The sequence below is a fragment of the Podarcis vaucheri genome (assembly GCF_965113315.1).
Source record: "Podarcis vaucheri genome assembly, chromosome: 17".
Lineage (NCBI taxonomy): Eukaryota > Metazoa > Chordata > Lepidosauria > Squamata > Lacertidae > Podarcis > Podarcis vaucheri.
Window position 1 is genome coordinate 37,308,367 of NC_138755.1, and position 22,669 is coordinate 37,331,035.

The 22,669-nt window shown below is 43.2% G+C and overlaps 1 protein-coding gene across 2 annotated transcripts in view; it reads right to left on the reverse strand.

Moving 5' to 3' along the window:
* Positions 1-220: 220 nt before the first annotated feature.
* Positions 221-22,669, reverse strand: part of MELK (maternal embryonic leucine zipper kinase) — a 31,951-nt gene continuing 9,502 nt past the window's right edge. For both annotated transcript variants that reach the window (XM_082204844.1, XM_082204845.1), the window contains exons 6-18: positions 22,144-22,212; positions 20,636-20,728; positions 19,444-19,542; positions 15,739-15,807; positions 14,563-14,661; positions 12,849-12,935; positions 9,617-9,748; positions 8,423-8,554; positions 6,631-6,844; positions 5,206-5,302; positions 4,466-4,634; positions 3,099-3,202; positions 221-553 (exon numbers count right to left, since the gene is read on the reverse strand). In XM_082204844.1, the coding sequence (XP_082060970.1) occupies positions 376-553; positions 3,099-3,202; positions 4,466-4,634; positions 5,206-5,302; positions 6,631-6,844; positions 8,423-8,554; positions 9,617-9,748; positions 12,849-12,935; positions 14,563-14,661; positions 15,739-15,807; positions 19,444-19,542; positions 20,636-20,728; positions 22,144-22,212 (1,542 nt within the window). In that variant the 3' untranslated portion in view covers positions 221-375. The remainder of the gene's footprint in view (positions 554-3,098; positions 3,203-4,465; positions 4,635-5,205; positions 5,303-6,630; positions 6,845-8,422; positions 8,555-9,616; positions 9,749-12,848; positions 12,936-14,562; positions 14,662-15,738; positions 15,808-19,443; positions 19,543-20,635; positions 20,729-22,143; positions 22,213-22,669) is intronic.

Below are 22,669 nucleotides of genomic sequence, written 5' to 3' on the forward strand. Positions count from 1 at the left end.
AGTAAATGCAGCTTGAATTTCTAATTCATTTTCTGTTAAGTGATAAAACAGAATTGGAACACTTTATTTACCTCTTTCCAACCGAGAGACAGCACGCTGGTCACAAAACTGTTTGAGAAGTTGCATTTGCCAAGTCGCAGTTCAATGTTCACAATCATTCGAAGAAACAATTAATGTACAAAAAGCACGTGATTAAAGAAAAAGAAACAAAGGCAGATAATGACATGGGAGGTCAATGTTTATTCACAAAGGAGGTCCTATTTAAAAACAAAAAAATACTAGTCCTTGGGTTAGATTAGGCAAGCTTACTAACAACTAAAACGAACATGGCTTAGGTTGGTTAAAACTGTCCATGTTCTCACCGTGAACCAAGAGTTATAGCTTGCAGCTACATAGGATATCTTCCACTAGTCTTTTGTAGACCCAGGCGTCTCCCTTCAGCCGCTGCCTCCGAATGCCCACGCCTTCAGGTTTGCTTAGCTGGCAAACTTCCAGCTCAAACTGCATTGTCACTTTGCCAAAGTCTGACTGGGTCTGGCACTTCAGTTTATAGCTGTGTAAGACAAAGGAAAGGGGGAATTAGTTCAGGTACTTACAAGTCAGGGATTGCAGGGGAAATAATTCTAGTGACAAGAGCTAGCTTTTCTGCACACGATCTACTGGGCAGCCAGTACATTCAGTCGGCAGAATAAAGTGGGGAAGGGTTTCTTCTAAGATGTGGAGATTAGAGCTGGGCAATATTACAAGTAATTGTCGGAAACCGGTCTGATGGTCAAACCGCAATATCAGTTTCAGACTTTTTCAGCAGGCGATACATTGTGGCTCCCCAGTCACCACCAGCACAGCCCACCTCATTCTATTTTTTTTAAATAAACTTTTTTATTGGTTTTTCACAATTTATATAAACACAAACAATACACAATACAAACATACAAAGACATAAACAAACATGTATAATTTTGAATCCTTTTTTCTTAAACCTTACTTCGCCGACTTCCCCGTACCTCCCCTTTCTGCATCCCAATTCCCAAATTTATTTCAGCAAATCCTCCCCCTTAATTTTATCTAATTTTCCCTTGTTCTTTTCTTTTACTTAATCTTCCACAGCTGTAATCCCCTATTTTCTATACCTTCAACATTTTAGCCCTCATTAATTTTACAGTATTTCTTAAGATAAATTTTAAATTTCTTCCAATCTTCTTCCGCCGTCTCTTTTCCCTGGTCTCGGATTCTGCCAGTCATTTCAGCCAGTCCCATATAGTCTATCACCTTCATCTGCCATTCTTCCAGAGTGGGTAGATCCTGTGTCTTCTCAGCCCACCTCATTCTAGTCTGCCTGCCTGCACTGTGCTGGCGGCAGCCACGAAGCCGCAATGTATCGCCAGCTAAAATTGCCTTGATCAGCTGAGAAGCGGGCACTTTAAGGAAGCCTGCTTCTCATCTGATCAAGCCCCCTGCCTCTGGCTCCTGTGAGCAGGAGGGCAGGATGGTGTTGTCACAGCTTGTTTTGACTGCTCTGCTGAGGGGCGGGGAGGTGCTCAGCCAGCTGCACCTCAGCGGAACAATTTAAAGAAGCCCCCCTTTGGGGATTTGATCAGCTATAGGGTGGGTGGGAGGCTGCCTGCCCCTCAGTTGATCAAACCCATATTTAGCTCCTGCTTGCGAGAGCCAAAGTGGTATGGGGGCTTGCAACTTCACACATCGTGATATATCAGTACATCACAGTATTTGTTGTTTAGTCGTTTCCGACTCTTCGTGACCCCATGGACCAGAGCACGCCAGGCACTCCTGTCTTCCACTGCCTCCTGCAGCTTGGTCAAACTCATGCTGGTCGCTTTGAGAACGCTGTCCAACCACCTCGTCCTCTGCTGTCCCCTTCTCCTTGTGCCCTCCATCTTTCCCAACATCAGGGTCTTTTCCAGGGAGTCTTCTCTTCTCATGAGGTGGCCAAAGTATTGGAGCCTCAGCTTGATGATCTGTCCTTCCAGTGAGCACTCAGGGCTGAGTTCCTTAAGAATGGATGCGTTTGATCTTTTTGCAGTCCATGGGACTCTCAAGAGTCTCCTCCAGCACCATAATTCAAAAGCATCAATTCTTCGGCGATCAGCCTTCTTTATGGTCCTGCTCTCACTTCCATACACCACTACTGGGAAAACCATGGCTTTAACTATACAGACCTTTGTCGGCAAGGTGATGTCTCATCTTTTTAAGATGCTGTCGCAATATTTAGCTGCTGATATATCACAGTGTTGAAAAGCAGATATTGCCCAGCTCTAGTGGAGATACAGGTGGGGAGCTCTATGTACTGAATGCATCCCCCCACTCTTTGAAAAGAAACTGTCCCTGACTTTCTAGCTCTTTATGCAGGAAAGCATCCCCCCCACAAGGGGGCACTAACATGCCACCCGCCTGAAGGGGTACTGTGGGGCAGGGGGATAGGATTTTGACTTAGTTCTGCTGATTCTGTCGTCTGACCTGATGCTCAGTGTTTTATCAGGCAGCTCATAAGACAATCCAGTAGAGAAAGGTATTGATTTACAAGCTGTGACATTGATTGTGGCCCTTTGAGTGTGACACTTCTCCACTTGAGGTTATTAAGGCTGCTTACATTCGTTTGATCAGTAACTGACTCAGTTAATGATCAATCAAGATGGGGACCAGGCCTTTAAAAAAGAGAAAGAAAAATGGTGCTACGAGACAGAGGCACACATATTTTAAAAATTGACTGTGATGTGTCCTTTAGAAAGATATCAAGAAAATGTTCTTTCTGCCAAGTGGTTGTTTGCACTCATTAAATTGCAACTTGGTTTGGGGAGAAATCAACCCTGAGTGCAGGTCTGGGTGACAAGCCAAACCATGGCTCGCTTCCCAGCAGCAGAAGCAGGAAAGAGCTAAGTACATGTAATTTCAGCAGGGTGCCAACTAACTGCTCGTTCACATTAAAGCATAGTTAAAATAAAACCATGGTTTAGTGCAACATGCAAACCAGGCCACAATTCTAATGTAGAATGAGCAAGATAGCAGCTTGTTGGAGGATCGAGGAGAAATTATCTGATAAAGATACCAGACTGAAATAAGGAATGAATATTTACACTTACCCCTTCTGTACAAAATCAACTTGCTTTTTGGGAAGGATTGCAATTATTTCCTTCAACAGCTCATCTGGATTTAATAGGTTTGTTGTGGTCACATTGTAATGAGCCTAGAGAACAACACATTTGGTGCACGTTTAGGACACAATTCTGCATTTCACGTTCAAACACCAGCTACATTATTTCAGAAAGAAAGGAGAAGGAGAGGATGAGAAAGATGTTATGAGTCTTAACGGTCCATGGCTTTGACTTAATGGCAGAACATCTGCCTTGTACACAGAAGATCCGAGATTCAATCCATGTCCAGGCAGGGCTGGGAGAGATCACCATCTGAGATCCTGGAGAGTCGCTGCCAGTCAAAGCAGCCTATCCTGAACTGCATAGATGGACCAATGGTCTGGCTTGGTATAAGGCCATTTCCTCTGCTTCCAAACGTTGTTCTTTGCTACATAAGTGCCATTAAAAGTACTGGAAGAACCATGTTTAGTAGGCTTTAACTAGGTATAAGACCTTAAGGTTCTCTTTTGTTTAAATTCAATGTTTCATGCCAGACTTTTATGCACAAAAGTCCATAGACATTTGTTTGACATTCCCAACACCTGCAAGGAAGCCCCATCCAAATGATTTCTATGAAGCTGAGGCCTCGCTTTACTGAAATAAAGTTTATTACTGTTCTAGCCATTATCATATTTGCTGCCACTTGCACCTTGAACTTTAAAAGTGAAAGAACTCAGAAGTTTTGATCCATGACATGAAATCCCCTGCAAGCATCACAGAACTGGCACCTACTTGCCTACTACTTGTTAAGCATGGCGTTTGGCCCTTCGTCAGCTTTTTGTGTGGCCTGGATCAGACAGGCTACATGGCAAGAGTCATTTAGTAGAACAAGGGTATTCAGCTGTAGCTGAATCTCTGCAACCAAATTCCAGAAGTTGATAGTTGCTAAAGCTGGCCATCATTTGGACTTAAATCTGCAAGTAACCTTCCAAATTTAGCCTTTTCAGCAACGAGAAAGCTTACTGGACTGTGAATTTAAGTGCAGCACAAAAACAGAAAGTTTTTCGTTAGTGCTGGGGGCGCACTTGAAAGACAAGGCAACTCAGTCTAGGATGTCATGTGCAGATGGTGTTTAAGCATTACACAGTAGCTACTCCAAGTCTGCAGAGATGGATACCACTAGTTTTTTTCCCCAGTTAGCTATTCCAGGATGAGACACCACTTTATTAGACTTTAAAAAACAACAGCCACAATGTCTCCAGTACAGTGAGGGCTTGAGGAATCATAGCCACAGCCCAAACAGGCATGTATGCTTACTGATACATCACTGATAGTTTCATCAGTAAAAGAAATCCCAGGTAATTCAGCAAACTTACCTTTAATTTCCTTGGACCATCTTTGGTTGAGCCTCTCTTTTTGTTTGGTGTAAGCATTGTAATAACTTTATCCAGGCCTCTCTCAAGGCTCCCAAACATCTTGGTTCCTTTTCTCTTCTGACCACTTTCAAAATGAGCTTGGTTCAAGTCCACTTCCACTGAGCGACACCTGTCATGTTCAGAGATAGCAAGTTCACAGTTGTTTTCAGTGGCTGGGAATTGACAGCCACTGAACTAACTTAGTTGGTCTTTAAGGTGCTACTGGAAGAATTTTTTTATTTTGACTATGGCAGACCAACACGGCTACCTATCTGTAACTGGGAATTGACAGTTTTTAGATACATCAGTAAAAAGGTCTTTCAGCTTCTGCTCTTTTGTGGGGGCGGAGGGAAGGAAGAGGAGAGAAAGGGGAAACTGACAAAATACATGGCTAAAAGGACCTGCTGCAAAACAGTAATTTGGGATTTTGAGAGCGAGTTGTATATATGCTCCAATTCTCTGGGGGCACAAGAGTGAATTTTAATTATGGAAAACAGGAATGCATCCAAGACTACTGAAGTGTGTAATGTAAGTTTTTTTCTCTGCAGCTTTTTAATATTTGTTGGTAAATGTAGGAACGGATTTAAATAGGTTATAACAGAGCAAACAGATGCCATTGCAAAAAGCTTTTCCCCATCAATACAAGGATTAAGATTGTACAATAGACTACCTGAATATGCTCAAGTTAACCGGACATTTACCTTCTCTCAGGGCTAATGACTCCGGCTTCTAATTCACACGGTTTTGTAGAAGATGGTAGTTTAGCTGGGGTCTCACTGGTGGCTGCTTGACTTCTCTCTGCAAGAAGCACCAACCAGTTTTGAGTCTATTTAGAAAGATGCATTATCAGCCCTTCGTAGTCCCATGCTTAATCCCATTATTTTCTTACTTTGGTAGAAAAACAGCCATTCTTGAGTATTCCCCCCCCCCCCCCCGCTGCAAAATCAGTTTGTAAATGCAAGGCTCCTCCCCTAACCAAGCAGCCTGGAAAGGACCAAGCATCCTCAGTGGACCCCCCCCCCAGAAGGAAATACCCCACTCCCCCTAAGAGGAATATTGAATGGGATATAAGCCACAGTTCAGAGCAGAGGGTGGATTTTAAAAGAGATTTGAAGGAAGAGATTCTTAACACAAACAAGAAGCTGAACTGATGTTAGTGGAGTTGGGCCTGGGGAGAATGCAGTTTCAACTACAGTGGTGCCTCGCAAGACGAAAAGAATCCGTTCTGTGATTCTCTTCGTCTAGCGGTTTTTTCGTCTTGCGAAGCAAGCCCATTGACGGATTAGCGGATTAGTGCTATTAGCGGCTTTTAACGGCTTATCGGATCAGCTGATTAGCGGCTTAGAAAAAGGGGGGGAGGAAAAAAAACCCTCAGGAACTCGCAAGACATTTTCGTCTTGCGAAGCAAGCCCGTAGGAGATTCGTTTTGCGAAGCACCTCCAAAACGGAAAACTCTTTCGTCTAGCGAGTTTTCTGTCTTGCGAGGCATTCGTCTTGCGGGGCACCACTGTAATACTTATTCTGCTGGTCAACACAAAAAGATGTGATAGAAAGTCAGAAGTGTTTGGCTAACTGCATAGTAGTTTTCAACAGCCTAATAACTATGAATAAAATGAAATACTTTTTAAAAAAGTGGTTGTGGAAATACCTTGAGCAAACTGTTTATTAAATAGGTACAGAGTAAGGAGCTATCCTACCCACCCACCCACCCACTTCTGCACAGCAGGCCTCGTTAAAAAGTACCGTCAGTAAGATAATTGATTAATTAGGGCTTCCTGCTCATGCCCCCTTGGAATACCCCTCCCGGGAAGGATAGGTGCAGAAGTGCTATTTTGTTATTTGGCCTAGAGGCAAGATAACCTAGAGCAACAGCTGGACACAGGACAAGTGCTCCAATACACCATGAAGCAGGAAGACTCGAACACAACAATTCCACACACCCCAATGTCAGATGTTAACCTGTCGTTACTGCCTTGAGCCCCACCCTCCAGTCTGCTATATGTTTCATGTAAACTGCTTGGAGTTTTTGGAAATTAAGTGGTAAATCCTGTCCAATAAAAAATAAATAGTATTTGTTAAGAGTTTTCTGTTTCCAACAGCAATCCCTTCTCATTTCCAAGCCATACCTTCAGGTAGAAATGCACGATTTGGCGTTGTGAGCACTCTCTTCTCATTCATGACCCAAGCTGGTGTCTTTGGAGGGGGAAGAACAAACGGCTCTGGCTTTGCCGTCGAACAAGCACCAGAGTTTTCTTTGTTGGCATGCTTCTTGGAGGCTCTTCTCCTTGGCACAGGAAGCAGAGGCGGAGTGAACTCTCCACCATCCAGGAACAACTGAGGCTTTTCAAAAGAAAATATTTTGAGGAAGGGAACCTATTTTCCCCATCCCAGACAAGTCACACGTGCAGATCAGTACACTGCTCACAGCCGGCCACGACCCAAGCCATCACAGGCATGTTGGCAACTTATTGTCTTCATTAGACACAGCCTGGCCTAACAAGGCAGGATTATCTGTACCTGATGTATGTTAAATGATTCAGTTTCTCTCACCCCTTACACGACACCATTTGACTTTTACACAGAAGCACACATGTGTTCTCTCACTGCCTTTTTGCAAGAAGAGACAGAAATGTTCCACTATTGCTACAAGGGGTGTATCTGATCACACCTTGTAATTGATTAGTGGAGAATGAGCAGGATCGTGGCCTGTATTTTCCATCAATACAACACTATCCCGGACCTTTGCCAACGCCAAGTTGTTCACAGCCAATTCAAGCATTGGTTAAGGTTTTTATTTGACTCATCTTACCGCTATTTTCACTCCTGCCGTGAATAGCCCCGTAACGCATCACCCAAGTTCTGTAACTTCCAGTTATATCATGTTAATATTAGCTTAACAATGCCCAGTGCCACTTACTCTGCACTGGAACCATCCCATTCTTCTTTAGGAAAGGTCAAAGGTACTTATGTTTGGTCTCCACCTAGACACTGACTAGGCCACACCTGCTTAAGTTCAACACTGCTAAGGCATCAGATGCTCCCCAACAAACTATGGAAGCTGCCTTATACAGTCCGTCCATTAAGCCATCTAGCTCAGTACAGTGGTGCCTCGCAAGACGAAAAGAATCCGTTCTGTGATTCTCTTCGTCTAGCGGTTTTTTCGTCTTGCGAAGCAAGCCCATTGACGGATTAGCGGATTAGCGCCATTACCGGCTTATCTGCTGATCGGATCAGCTGATAAGCGGCTTAGAAAAGGGGGGGAGGGAAAAAACCAGCAGGAACTCGCAGGACATTGTCGTCTTGCGAAGCAAGCCCATAGGAGATTCGTTTTGCGAAGCACCTCCAAAACGGAAAACCCTTTCGTCTAGCGGGTTTTCCGTCTTGCGGGGCACCACTGTACGGTATACACCAGAGACAGAGCGAACACTGTGCTCTCCAGATGTTGCAGGCTACAATGCCCTTCATCTCCAAGCACTGGCTTTAGTGATTCAGGCTGATGGGACATAGCAACAACATCTGGAGGGTGCCACATTGGCTACCCCTAGCCTAGACTCAGTGGCAGCAAGTCTCTAGGGTTTCAGACAGGACTCTTTCTCAACTCCACCTGGAGACGCTGGGAATTGCACTTGGGACTCTGTACACACAGCATATGCTCTACTACTGAACTACCTCCTTCCTTACTGGAACCAGATACCACCGGGCTATTCCACCCATGCTAAATATGCTTTTTCTTCTCTCATGGTCTACAGAAGTAGGTCATACCTAACTGATAGCAATGCCCACCTCTCACAATATCTCAAGCACAACCTGTTTTAGGTAAACCACAACCTCTAAGCCAATACCAACGTTTTAAACATCAGAGGCAAGCATAATTTTTTTTTAAAAAAATCTATCATTTAGTTAATAGGTACAAGATACCTGCTTTGTTTTGGGTGTATTGCAAACAGGCTGAGATTCCTCACAACAGGCCAGGAATTCCATGGATCCAAAGCCACATGCCATTTCATTCCCATCTAGATTACCATCGTAAGACAGGGCCTTTTTGAAAACCTGTTCAAAGAGGTATAGTTCATTTCATTAAATGAGTGCACTTTCAAAACCCTTCAGTTAATTCTAAATGTCTCAAAGACATTACAAAAACAATAATCCAGCCTTTTGGGTACCCACACTTATTTGTTTCAGTGAGGTTAAAGGAAAAGCTTAGTGAATGACGAGCATACCATGCTGAACTGAGTGGTTCAACTCTGTTCCCGTGGTTCAGCATTAAGCTGTCTTCCTACCACTTGGTCATTCTGGAGAGAGGGATGACTCCCTTGGAGGGGAGGCAAAAGGCTTCAGAGGACCTTGTCTGATCCTTTGACAAGGCATCATCCGTATTAGGAATGTCCTTCAGCAGCATCTGGCAAATCATAAGATTCAAGCCTGCTTTGGTTCCACTGTAATGAGGGCTTGGACAATACAGCCTGCTTCGAAGAGGAAACAGGGTTCTGTGGCAAAAGCCCATTTTATTTTTGATACTTCTGTCACATCCCTCCTTTCGAAAGGTCATAACAACTCAGATAGCACTGCCAAGCAATCTCCCATCCATGCAGGCAGAGATTTGCTTAGATTTAAACATAGGGATACCCCGTGCCTTCAGTCCCTTCTCTGGGTTCCAGCTCTAGAACAGTGTTATGAGCTGTCTCCAATGTAACAGTGACCCAACTGACCTCAACTGGAAGTTAGTGTTGTCAGCCCCATGCTGTGGAACACCCTTTTAGGAGAGATTCATCAAGCACTCTCAGTTTTGACTTCCATCTATTGAAGACACTTCATTCTAAACCTTTGTAGCCATTTTTTAAAAAAAATTTGACTACCCGGTCACTTTAATAATTATTTGTATTGTTTTTAATTTTGTTTTACTATTGCATACCCTCCTGGTATGTTATGATATGGGGTGTAAAAATATTTTCATAAATAAATAGTTCACCCTATAGCTGAAATTTCATTATACTACTTGCTGCCAAGTCAAAACACCCAGCAAAGGCTTGTTTAGCTGCACCATTCATGGGGCGGGGGGGGGGGCGGGGAGTGAAAACACTGCAAGCTTTAGGACAAATATGAATCACACACCTTCTGCTCTCTGGATGGAGTGATGCTAGCACCTTCTGCCATTACATTTGGAATCCTTAGACGAACAGGTTTACCATGTGCTTTCTTTGATTGAAGCAAAAGGTATGTTGCAGTCACATGATCATATTTCCACTAAGAATACAAATAGATCTGGGTTACTTTCTCAGCCATCTTCTTGAAAAGCAGGGGACAGTGGAGGGTGGACGTACCTAAAATCAATGCCACATTCCAGAAAAGCTTAAACTGCATATAGTCTAAGTATTTTTTTACCCCACCTTTTAAAAAACACCTTACTGTAACTTCATTGTGTTCAGCACAGAATTTTTGTAAACTTTTCCTTCCAAATATAGCCAATGGGTTTTTACACATGAGAACATAAAAGGCATGTTGTCACTGGTACCATCATATCAAAAAGTTTATCTGAGCAGAACTCCAGGACAGAGATTTTAAAAAAGGAAAATTGGGGGAAAGGCAAGGGAGTCCTATGCTAAGTGAAGGGAATCTTGCAGTGCCAGATGATGGAATAAGGAAGCAACTAGAAAGATTTCAGAACATAAATACTTTCCTCAAAAAGCACCAGAAAAGGCTGCTCAGCCAGTGCCTTCTCCTTCCCACACTTCAAAGCCCCCCTCCTCTTTTTCTCTTGAAGGGAAGGCAATGTCAGAGTTCTGAATATATAGGCTAGTTCTAAAACAATTTTTGTCTTACTATAGAACCGAACATAATTATCTGAAAAATTAGGTTTATACATCTCTTGCTTTTGCCTTTTCAACAACTTTGAAAAAAAACCCTTTAAAAAACCCTAGCCATCTGAAATAAGTTTAGCAATTTAGATTCAAAACTCCATTAATTCGTCTCCCCCCACCATTATGATCACAGATTTCTGTGAAATTCACCTTCTGCCTCAAACCTCTACTGCATTAATTTTATAATTGTAGAATAGTCCGCACTTCCGAGTCAATGTGCCATGAAATATGCAAATTCTTACCATGAAATAAGCAGCTGATTGCCAGGAAGATGCTGCCTGAGCAGCAACAATTTAGATCTGCAAGTTCTTCTTAAGAGATGCAAAACACAAGAATTTCTACTTACAACTGGTAAAGTCTATTGACGAGGATATTTGCAAGAGACCAATTGCTTATATCAGTGGCTTTGAATTGTGTTAAGGGGAATCCGGTGGTTCCCTCAGAAGCCTATCAGGTTCTTCAGCGAGATCAGTGATGAGAACAATTCCCTGAAGAGTCAGATTATTGCTCACCAACATTTATTTCAGGCAACATAGATGTTGGAAACTGCAAGAGTATGCTCTGAGAGAGGCCAAAGAGCACACCTATCACCCTTTGTGAACCAATTGGCCTGGCCTGATACCTGGCATCCTCTGCAATATGGATTTCATGGCTGATATGGGAAACATTCTTTTAATAGTAAATAACTTGAAGACAACCAACTTAAGCCAGTGTTTCAAAGATCAGATCTAATCAGATTAAATTCTAAATCAAAGATATAATTTAGTGTACAGAATGCGAATACCTGCACTTTATCATTAATTTTTGTGTATGCTCCATTGCAGAAGCATACAAAAGGCACTTCTTCAGACAGGTTTGCTGCTGCTGGCTAGCAGAACTGCAAATTTGTTGATCTCGCCAAAAAAGTACCAGTATTTGTATGTTAGTGTCATAAACTTGTAGTGTCATAAATTTTTATGTTAGTGTCATAAACAAAACTCAAACAGTGAGGCTAAAGAAACAAAGAAGTTAAAGATACACATTTTCCAAGCGTCCCAATGCATCTAAATCTTGAATGAGTTCTTCAGATGGAAACATGACATAAGGAATGTTACTTCTGTTCATAGCTAACATAGCACCCGACATCTGGCATGGCATCAGAAGCAGAAGGTTGGTGTGGTTTGGGGGAGCAGACTGGTGGATCTAGCTAGACCTATGGGCCAGAAGGTCCCCACCACTGAGCTATATGCTCATGTGTTCAATGCTGACTTAATAAGGAAAAAAGGCAACGGCAATTTAGTTATATAATATGTATAAAATAATAATATGTCACATCTCTCTCATCACTGCTGTTGGATTCCAGTCAAATCAGGTTGTTTTGACACAGATACACATATATGGCTCATTGTTAAATGTGTTGCGTATGCTCTTTAAAACTTCATGATGGTAGGCAAGTTATGTCCTTCTGTAAAGTTCCAGTTGTTTCCAGTTTTTATCTTCATGGGACTCTGTCGCTCCAAAGAAGCTTATTCAGAAAAGTATGTGTCTGACAAATGATTCTGGTCATGTTTAAGGCATAAACGTGGGTTCCTGCAGCAAGTCTCTCATAGGCCGGAGCCTAGTTTTGTGAGAGGCTGAAACTAGGGGCTGATTCTGGCAAAGGTAGGACAGGCTAGAGGCAGATGACGTCTATTCAGAAGATAGCCATGAGTCAAAGGCAGATTAGATATGAAGTTCCAGATGAGATGGGTGGTCTGTGCTATTAACACCAGCAGATGAATAAGATATTGAGGAACTTGGTTATAACTGGAAGTAAAAACCAGAGAGAGAGCTAACCAAATCACATGTCCACAGCAGGCTGAAAAGCTGCAGTTCAAGCAGATGCCACCATACCGGAGACTGGGCAAATAATTTGTATGGGAGCTGTACTGGTAGCTTAAGCTGTAAGGTGCCTGGACTCAGCTGCTCATGTTTCCCAGCACAAGAACCAAGAGCAGGGGTCAGCAAACTTTTTCAGCAGGGGCCAGTCCACTGTCCCTCAGACCTTGTGGGGGGCCGGACTATATTTTGGAAAATATATATAAATGAACAAATTCCTATGCCCCACAAATAACCCAGAGATGCATTTTAAATAAAAGCACACATTCTACTCATGTAAAAACACATGGTTCTTGGACTGTCTGCGGACCGGATTTAGAAGTCAATGGGGCTGGATCCGGCCCCCGGGCCTTAGGTTGCCTACCCATGACCAAGAGTAAAGTCTTGAAAAACCCTAACCCTCTCCGAGCCCTTCACTGCAGTGGATGATTGTTAGCAGCGGACCAATCTATTCAGTAACAGTTCTAAATTTAGAGTTTGAGGCAGCTACAGTCACAGATGTATTAGAGGGCTTAAACTACGTAGTTCTAAAATAGAGGTGTTAGTTTTGAGACACACTCTACAGCATTGAATATTAGATGTATGAACAACTAAATCTCTCAGGAATTATTATTAAAGTCAAACATTACCTCTGAAATCATCTCAGCCATACTTTCTCTGCTACATTTGTGATACACCGAAAGTTCTGTTATGCAGTCTTCATCAAGACGCCCAAGCTGGGAGGGAAAAAGATCTGTTTAAATATTGGTGTTAAAGCTGCCGATTCACCCACCCTCATTTTTTAAAGACCTGCACACTGCTGGCTCTTTTCCACCACACACTTTTCCATTGGATCACTATGTCTACTCTTAACTGTCTCATCTCCAGAACATTTTGCTTTTAAGTATACCTGCCCCTGTACTTATTTACACAATTTTGTTTGAAAAAAAAATACCCAAGTGGTCTATAATCCTTGACAGCAAAATACCCATGGGGAATCATTTACAGGACTACATAATAATGCATAGCATTATGTTGGTATCTATTAACACTAGTCATCTGCACACTTTAGAGCTGGAGGTGGGGAGGGGTGAGAAAATATAAATATTTGGAACAGGGCAAACAAGTCAAGAGTTCAATTTCCTATTAGTTTTTGCAGCCCTGTTTTGTGTATTTTTCATAGTTCACTCAGCAGAATCGATATAGTGCCAGATATTTAGATGTCAAGAGCTAGTATGTCTCAGCTTGTTCTTACTAGAAGTTATTTCTGGATTGAAACCAGAGAGAAGAATCGAAACAAAATATGTTTAAGTAGCCAAGCATAAATAAAGGTAGAATGTTCTAGTATAGAGAAACAGTGACACTCAATGGGCAGTGGCCGGTGTGAATAATTTCGTCGGGCTCATTGCCTATATGCAAGAACAGCATCCACTAGATTTCAAATGGACCTGCTGCTTATTTGACTGCACAGAAAGGTCTCTACTCAATACTGTGGAGAGCCTCTGCTGGTCAGAACAAACCATGCCAGGCTAGATGGACAAAGTCAACCAGCTGCTTCCTATGTATGTATCTATGTCTGAATTCAATGAACAGCTCTCCCCTATCGCAGGTCACTTTGCCAGGCTTTCGTTGGCTCAAGTCACATCTGCAAAGGAAGATCCATTCCACTCCTGGCTTAGAGTCAGGAATACAAAAGAAGAATTGCGAGCGCACTTCATTATTAGTTGTGGCTTGAAATTTCCTGCACCCGACATCTGGAATGGCATCAGAAGCAGAAGGTTGGTGTGGTTTGCGGGGAGCAGACTGGTGGATCTAGCTAGACCTATGGGCCAGAAGGTCCCCACCACTGAGCTATATGCTCATGTGTTCAATGCTGACTTAATAAGGAAAAAAGGCAACGGCAATTTAGTTATATAATATGTATAAAATAATAATATGTCATATCTCTCTCATCACTGCTGTTGGGTTCCAGTCAAATCAGGTTGTTTTGACACAGATACACATATATGGCTCATTGTTAAATGTGTTGCGTATGCTCTTTAAAACTTCATGATGGTAGGCAAGTACAGACTAAAGGTGCAGCTTGCTCTTGAGCTCAGTCTAGAAACCCACAGGAGTCTTGTATTAACCGCTGGTGCAGACAGTACACAAAAGGCTTAGCATCTGGCTGCATCATGCAAGAACACTGATTTCTTTCACTATAAGAATTCTGAACTCTTTTAAACACACAACGCTCTGTGAAAGGCCTAGAAGGTTCAGTTTAGTGTTCCATTTAGGAGAGAAACTTCACCTTGTTACCATGCCACATTAGCCTAGGTTCAGCTTTGTTCTATTGCTCTTGTTCAGATGAATTTGTTTACTCACAGGGTATTTACTTTGCCACTGGACAGCAAATGAGTAGTCATGCATGAGCCACGGGTGACTTAAGAGATGCTTAACCATAATCCGTTTCTTTGGGTCCACCTAGTGGGTAAGAGTAGAGGTGCATTTCAAGAAACAGTTACTTTAATCAGAATAAATAACTGTACCATATATTTTAGCAATCCTCTGCTATAAGGATGGGAGCTGTGCAGTTAAGCAAAAGGCTAAACATAGTTTTTCCAGGACATGTCTGAAGGTTTGTCCTGAAAACTATCATGATGTTCCTGTTCCGGATAACAGGAACAAACCATTCCATCAGCCCTGATTTCAGGGGTGCAATGTTCCATTCACTTGCTTTACTATGTTAAGAAACTGTAAAACTGTAAAATGCTGTTAGTACCATTGTGATGTCTGCGTGAGGCACAAGGATCAGTAACTTGCATCCCTGCAACTGGCAGGAGAGAGTCTGGTCACATCCATCTTAATTTCCCACTTTTGTTAAGCAGTTTGGGATTTCTCCCCTTTTTTAAAGACAAGGTGGAGTAAAAGGAAGAACAGTAGTTGCTTTTTACTAAAGCGACCCAAGCTGAAGCCTTCATGTATTTCCCTCCTCTCTATATAATAAAGGTGCAACACTATAAGAAGTGATGAGACAAATTCATGGTGAATAGGGCTGTTGACAGCTATTAGCTATGATAGCTGCAACCTCCAGAGACAGAATGCTTCAAGGCCAGCTTGCATGCCCTAATGGTGGGCTTCTTGGAAGCACCTAACTGGCCACTGTGGAAAATGGGATGGACCTCTTTCAGGGCTCTGTGGACTTAAAACACCACCGTTCCTTAAACCACTGCTCCTATTAGTAGACCAGTCCAGAGAAAAGAAGACATTTACTAGAAGTGGGGCAGAAAGCGAATTTGCTTCCACCAGATGTGGAGATGGCCACCAACTTGGATGAATCAAATCTATGAAGGATAAGGCTATAGGTCACTGACAATGTCTATGTTCTCCCACCACGGCCAGACTCAGGAAGCCTCTGAATATCTTGTCACTGGGAATCAGGGGTTGGAAGAGTGCTGTTGCACTCAAATCCTGCTTGTGGACTTTCCAGAGATATCTGGGTTGGTCACTGTAAGAACAGAATACTGAACCATTGGTCCATTGCACTTATGCTCTTATTACCTGCAGCATCTGGTGCAGCAGCAGTTCACTGGCAGGTGAGAGCCATTTTGGTGTCTCATATTTCCCCCTCTGTAGAGAAAGTAGTTTTAGCATTAGTTCTAGTTGAATTAGTGGAACAGCCATCACTTGAACCAATCAGAGTTCTCTACCACCACCCCCCAGGCAAAATATAGGGTGCTTGTTAGGTTTCAGGGTTGACCCTGAAAAGTAACAGCAACATAGCCTGACCTCCACTGGGCAAGTTGGTAGGAACATTAAATGGACCAACATGGGTATCTATGCAGCGCAAGATTTTACTCCAAAAGCAGACAAAAAAATTAAGTATGAAACCTCTCATCTTTAGAAGAGTGAACTCAAAGAGCATGAATGAAATTCAGTGTTAATAGCCAGTGTAATACCCAATTCTCCATATGACTGAAGCTTTCCACAGTCTGCATCATAGCACTCAATCATTGCAGACGTTACCTCACTGCACTGGATGAGTCAAGGACATGATATTCTGCACATTTAGTGCCCAAATATAAATGTAGGCTACAGCTATAGTTTTTGATCAGCTGCTTTACTTCTCTAGCTTCTGATAATTTAAGAGGGCTGGAAGTGAAAAACTAGAAGTGATTTTAATCTGTGGGCAGCACTCATCCATCTACCGAAGAGCAGATGGGAAACTATTGAAAGCTGTTCCTGAGAACTTAGGTTTATAAAGGAAATAGATTTTGCTTGATGACCAGGTAAGCGACAGAAGGACAATCCAAAGGCTCAAGATCCACAAGGTAGCTTGTAGTTTTGAGCCACAGACCTGGACACCTTAAAAAGATCTTAATCACTCCTTGTTTACAGGCATTAGGGGGGCTTTCCCCTTCCTTCTCCCACCTAGTCATTTGGTGTGCATAATACATTCTTAGTCTAACCATCTATTTTTAAGAAACTTTTTACAATAGCCTCTGGTATCTTAAGCTTACTGGAAACAAGCTCTGTGAGGATTTTAAGACCCTGTTTCCCGGCAGGGATGGTGGCCCTCCAGAAGTTGCTGGACTACAACTCCCATTATTCCTGGCTACTGGCCATCCTGGTTGGTGCTGATGGGAGTTGGAGTTCAACAGAATCATGTGAGTCTCAAGTTTCCCTTCCTTGCTTTTGGGAAAACAGTAAAGATGCCTTTAGTGGGAGGAACAGGAGGGTTGTGTCTTCCTGCCTCTTCAGAGCTTCTGAACAACAATGCAGAGCTCATTTGATTATTGCACTGTGCACCGTGTGAAGAAGACTCGGAAACTTCAATTGGTCCAAAACGCAGCGGTTAGATCACTGGCTGGGTTTCCATATAGATTTTTCAGCTAATGCTAAAGACACACCTATTTACCCTGGCCTTTGACAGCTGATGTGTATATTTTCAGGACCCTGTTTTCAGGATCCTACTTTTTGGGACTGTATTTTTTTCCAATTCAAAACTGTTTTTATTGTTGTCTTTAAAATTGTTACACCCCACCCTGGGACCTTAGGGTGAAGTGTGATTATTATTAAAGTTAGTTCCCTCCCTACACCCAGTTTATATTCAATGCCCACCACAAAGTCATAAGGCAAGTCAGGCTCCCCAGATGCTAACTTCCTTCCTCCATACCTTCTCCTATATTGTGAACCCCGATTCTGAGATATGCAATCAATTGCTTCCCCAAAGCTCTTTTCAATTCTATCAAAGCCTGCATCTTTACATTTTGTCCTTAAATATATTATATTACCATGTAATTGTACATTGTTTCAAAGCAATGCCTCCAAGGGTTTATTCATCTGAAAGGTCTGGGTCTTCATTACTGAAGATCAGAGAATCTTCTCTTGGGAAAACATCCACATTCCAAGGGCAGACACAATAATCACCAACAAACTTAAGGGATGCAAAGGACAGGGTACACCTTTTTAAAAAGCTAATATGTAGCTATATCACTGACACTGAGCAGAGCAGGGGAGTTGTCTTTCCTCCAAAGCTAGAGAAGAGTAGAAATGAGGTCAGGACATAGAAAGCCTTCTACAGTAGAGGAAAAACTAAATTAGGACCCTTCAGTTTAGAAGAGACAAACCTAGTAAGATTCAAAGCAAAAACACATGGATGGGAAATCTGTGAAATGTTTAATCTCATGCAACTAGAAGATGTTGACTGCAGAGCATCCCTAAAAGCTAGTTACATAGGAGTTTGTTTCAGAAGAAATCTAGAAGTGCCTACGCAACTATATTCAGGTAGGTAGCCATGTTGGTCTGATGCAGTCAAAATATATAAAAAAATTCTCCAGTCGCACCTTAGAGACCAACTAAGTTTGTTCTTGGTATAAGCTTTTGTGTGCATGCACACAAAAGCTTATACCAATAACAAACTTAGTTGGTCTCTAAGGTGCTACTGGAGATTTTTTAATATATATTACACAACTATAGTATGAGCCAGCAGTACATTGCATAATCTAACTTTATCTAGTATTAGCTCACATATTAGCTGCAAGTCAAGTTACAAGAGGCAGCTGGCTACCTAACCCTAGCCTTAGAATAGCCTACTTTCATTATAAGGCCAAATCAGGAAGCCCTCAAGTCCAGCACAGCAGAGCACAAACACCCAGACTGCTTTCTACAGAATCAAACCTGTAGACCATCAAGTCCAGTGCTGCCTACTTTAACCGGCAACAACTCTCCAGGGTTTCAAAGTAGACGCCTCTCATCTGCTACCAGAGATTCTGGGACAACACCTAGGACCTTCTGCATGCAGAGCATGAAGCCATTAAAGCTGAAGGCGTTGAGCAGAGTAAGAGGTAACCCGCTGCCTAGTGGCAGCACTAAGCAGAGTTGTGATCAAGTTAAGCACAGGCTATTGGCCAAACCTTAGGGCCATTTTGCAGGCACACTGCTGGATTTGCAGCCAAGGATGATTAGGCCCAATTGATCGGCACTGTGTCAAGTTATAGTTGCACAGGTTTCTTAGGTGCTGACCTGAACATTTATCACAACTGAGATTTAATGCACTACCCTATCTAGAGCCAGATAATACAGAGTGTGCCTTCTCACCAATATGCTCCCCCTGCCCCCTGGCAAGGAATGGGGCAGGGCGTGGGGGGAGGATGCTACAGAAGGCCTGTACCTTCTGTACTTCACAACATGGGGAGAAAAAAATCGCCACACCTCCAAGACTAATGCATGCAGCATAAAAATAATTACACACCTGACTAAGGTAAGAGAAGAAATTGTCCTGGGCAGATTAAATCATGTGGGTGCTTACAACTGAATGAGTGCTTCTGCATGCCAAAGCTGCTGCCCTGGCCTCTTGCCATGAATGAGCACTTTTAGGAGATATCCTAAAAGGCTGACTGAAACACAACACAAGAGCCTGGGTGCCTTTCTGGTAAGATAGTTGATAGCGTCTAACAGACTACAAGAATGTTTGGGTGGGGTGGGGGAATTGAAGAAAGAACATAGCAGAATTCAAATGCCAAGATTATCCCAAGGTGGGCCTTTAAAAAAAAGCCACTGGGATATCACAAAAGAGCATCCTTAGGCTTCCGTGAGAATCAGCAAGATCAAGAGAACAAGTTTTAAGAGCTACGAAAGGACTTCTTGCTGTAAATCCCCCAAACTCTGTTGGAAACAGGTCTCTCCCACGGTTGCTGCTCAAGCATCCTCCCATGAGCATGAAGACCCAAATCCTGAAAATAGTACATATGCCAGAATACATACCACTATTTTCTTGTAGAGCACCATAACATTATCATCGTCAAATGGTAGAAATCCACAGAGCAGAGCAAACAAAAGCACTCCCATGCTCCAAATGTCAGCCTGGGATGACAAGCAGGTAAGTTAGAAAAATATAAAGGTTAGCCACTTTGTGCACAAACATCCCACACAGCCCTAATACACAATAATAAACAAAGTCATGGTCACCTCTGAACAGTATGGTAGGTACTGGCTATCAACTTTTGATGTTAACTGCCCAGCCCTTGGGGTCCCCAGTGTTGATGGCCACGTTCACCACAAAGGCTGCACTGCTGCACTCTGGTGAGCACAACAAGCCCCAGTCTCTTGCCCAACCATGAAGCTGGAGCCGTGGTCACCCCTGCAGTTGTGTGGCACACCTTGCAAGAAAGCCCTACCCTACAGTAACAAACCCCAGCTCCCTTGCAGCTCCAAGAGGTTTTCTTTGTGGGTGGGTGAGGAAGAGACAAAGGTTTGCATTCTGTGGTCCTGTGCCTTCAAAGCATTTCAGCAACAAGCCCCAGCCTTCGTCTCCAGCTTTCAATGCCCCCCCCAAAGGGCAGTGTAATTGCAGGGATAATGCCCATCCTAGCTGCAAGATGGGGAGGAGGTTAGTTTGGAGCAAAGTAGGGGATTGACTACAACACAATTTAAAACAGCCCCTTGGGCCCTAGCATCCATAAATTTCTCAGAACCCACCACTGAGTCACTGACGACAAAGGCCAGACAACAGTGTGGACACTGCCACTCCTCTTATACTGCAAAAAATTAGATTTAGCCTATCAGCGATGTATGCCATTAGAGGAGAGGTGGAGCACACAGCTCGTAGAGTGTTAAGACAAAAGGTTCAAGATTGGCAGGAGAGGAAGGCTTTCCTGTTCCATTTGGAGGGTGCCCCCATTGCCTACTCTATAAGGCAACAGAGGAAGATACTGCAGAAGAGGAATAAAAGATGCAACGGCACTGAAGGGATGACCAGAGACTACGACCGCATCTTTGCAGAAGATCCTGAAAACAATATTATCCACATACACAGTTGTCACGTATGCCCCTTTAAAATGGCTCCCGCTTCAGAAAGTTAACAGACTTTGTTACATTTTACGCAGCGGCCATTCTGTAAAGAAAATGTGTATGCAAGAGTCAATATCGAGAAATGTTAAAGAATCTACTACAATACCTCTGAGCCAATGTAAGCTTTGCCCTGAATCAGCTCTGGTGCTGCATAGGCTGGACTTCCACAGCAGGTGCTTAGATGGTAATCCAGACCACCCTACAGCAAGAACAACATAGTAAGCTACATCTGCAACAGGATACATTTTGCATTTCACCTAGATATGCATGCAATTGACAGTGGGCACTGTCAGCCCAAAATATCTAAGATGTTAAAAGCAAAGTCGGGTTGCTTCCCGGGTTCCCAATGGGGTTAAACCAACCTTTCTGAGTCTCCCTTGACCAACTACATTCTTTCTGTGGCACCCCTGATATGTCAGCCCTTGCCTGCAGAGCTGGCAGCCTCTCACCTTTTTTTGAACACCTTCCCTTGTGTTGTTCAGCCTCCTCTCTTCTCCTTGGGATCAGCTGCCGCCCCTTGTCTATGAGCTGGCCCCCCCTACCCCAAAGAGAGGTGCCTCCTCACACTCCCCCACAGGGGCCTGGGAAACACCCCCCCCCCCGGCCAGCCCCAGAGGTTCCATTCGCCTGGGGAGCTTGTAGCCACGTCTGCTGCTGTGTAGCTGTGCAGACCTTTGGGAGGCAAAGACATGAGAGGGCATCAGAGGAGGAAGGGAAGGAAAGAGGGACAGAGGCCAGTGCCGCCTGCAGCACCCCTGACTATCATTCAAGGCACCCCAGGGTGCCACAGCACACTGGTTGAAAACCACTGGGTTAAACTATTGCATTCTTCTCTTTCACCTTTCAGCCACTATGTCAGGCACCCCCAACCTTCGGCCCTCCAGATGTTTTGGACTACAATTCCCATCTTCCCTGACCACTGGTCCTGTTAGCTAGGGATCATGGGAGTTGTAGGCCAAAACATCTGGAGGTCCGCAGGTTGGGGATGCCTGCTCTAAGTCATTATATATCTGAAGTTAAGTTTGCTTGCCAACTGCAACTCTAGGACACCCTAACCACCTTCTAACCCTGTTCCGTTTTAACCTGCCAAAGTACTCAAACCCACTTAAATTCAATTTAGCACACATAGGGCCAGATAAAGAAAGGAAAGAGCTGTCTAATAACAAGCTTGTGTTCAGGATCCTGTGTTTCCAATCCTTTATCAACAGAAATTCAACAATCTGCTGAAGCCAGCAGCCCAAAATTCTATGATATTTACATGTTTTGAATTGCTTCAGTATTGTACTGGGAAGAGCCACAATGTAGGAAAGAAGATAAGCCAGGATATATCATGGGGGAGCATGTCATCTGAACGCAAACCGAATCACATCACACCTTTCAGTATGAACCAAGTGAATGGCTGGGCTTCAGAATGCCCATGGCTGAGCAGGGCTATTTAAATCCAGCTTTAATCAGAATGCATCTCTGGAGCAGGAAAGAAAGACAGGAAACCTCTGACATGGTTTGGTTTGGAGATGAAACAGCAATCATCTCACCTTGATGACAGCAATAGCATCCCGTGTTTTCTAGTGCCATTGGCAAAATGGCAGAGTTCATTACTTTGCACAAACTCACCAATGGTTTTGCACAGAGACCAAAGTCGATCAGCTTCAGGTTATGCTCGGCATCAATCAGCAAGTTTTCCTGACAAGAGAGATTGCATGTTAGAAGCAAGTAAATTTACACAGCAACCTTGTGCTGTAAATTGTTGACGAGGAGAAAACAAACTCCAGTCAAATTCCCAACCCTAAAAACATACATAGAAAACAAAACCAGGTGGTCTCTTAGTTAGACCGAGCTAGAGAAAGAACTGGAAGAAAATCAAAAGGAATCTTTATGGAGCTTGCACTAAAATCTCTATGACACTAATTATGCTGAGTGGGATTAGAGGCACAGAATGCTCAGATGCTCTGGGAACTAAGCTGTTCACAATGCAACTTCTATAAGGGATGAGAAAGATGTCAGTTTGGCTGGCAGCTGATGCAAGTCTTGAGGAAACCAAGGCAAATAAAAGCTAACCAAAGGAAGGGAAGGGCTGTATGTTCTATGGAAAGGGAGAAGCCTAGTTCCTAAGTTTTAGTTAAGGGATGGTGGTTGAAGG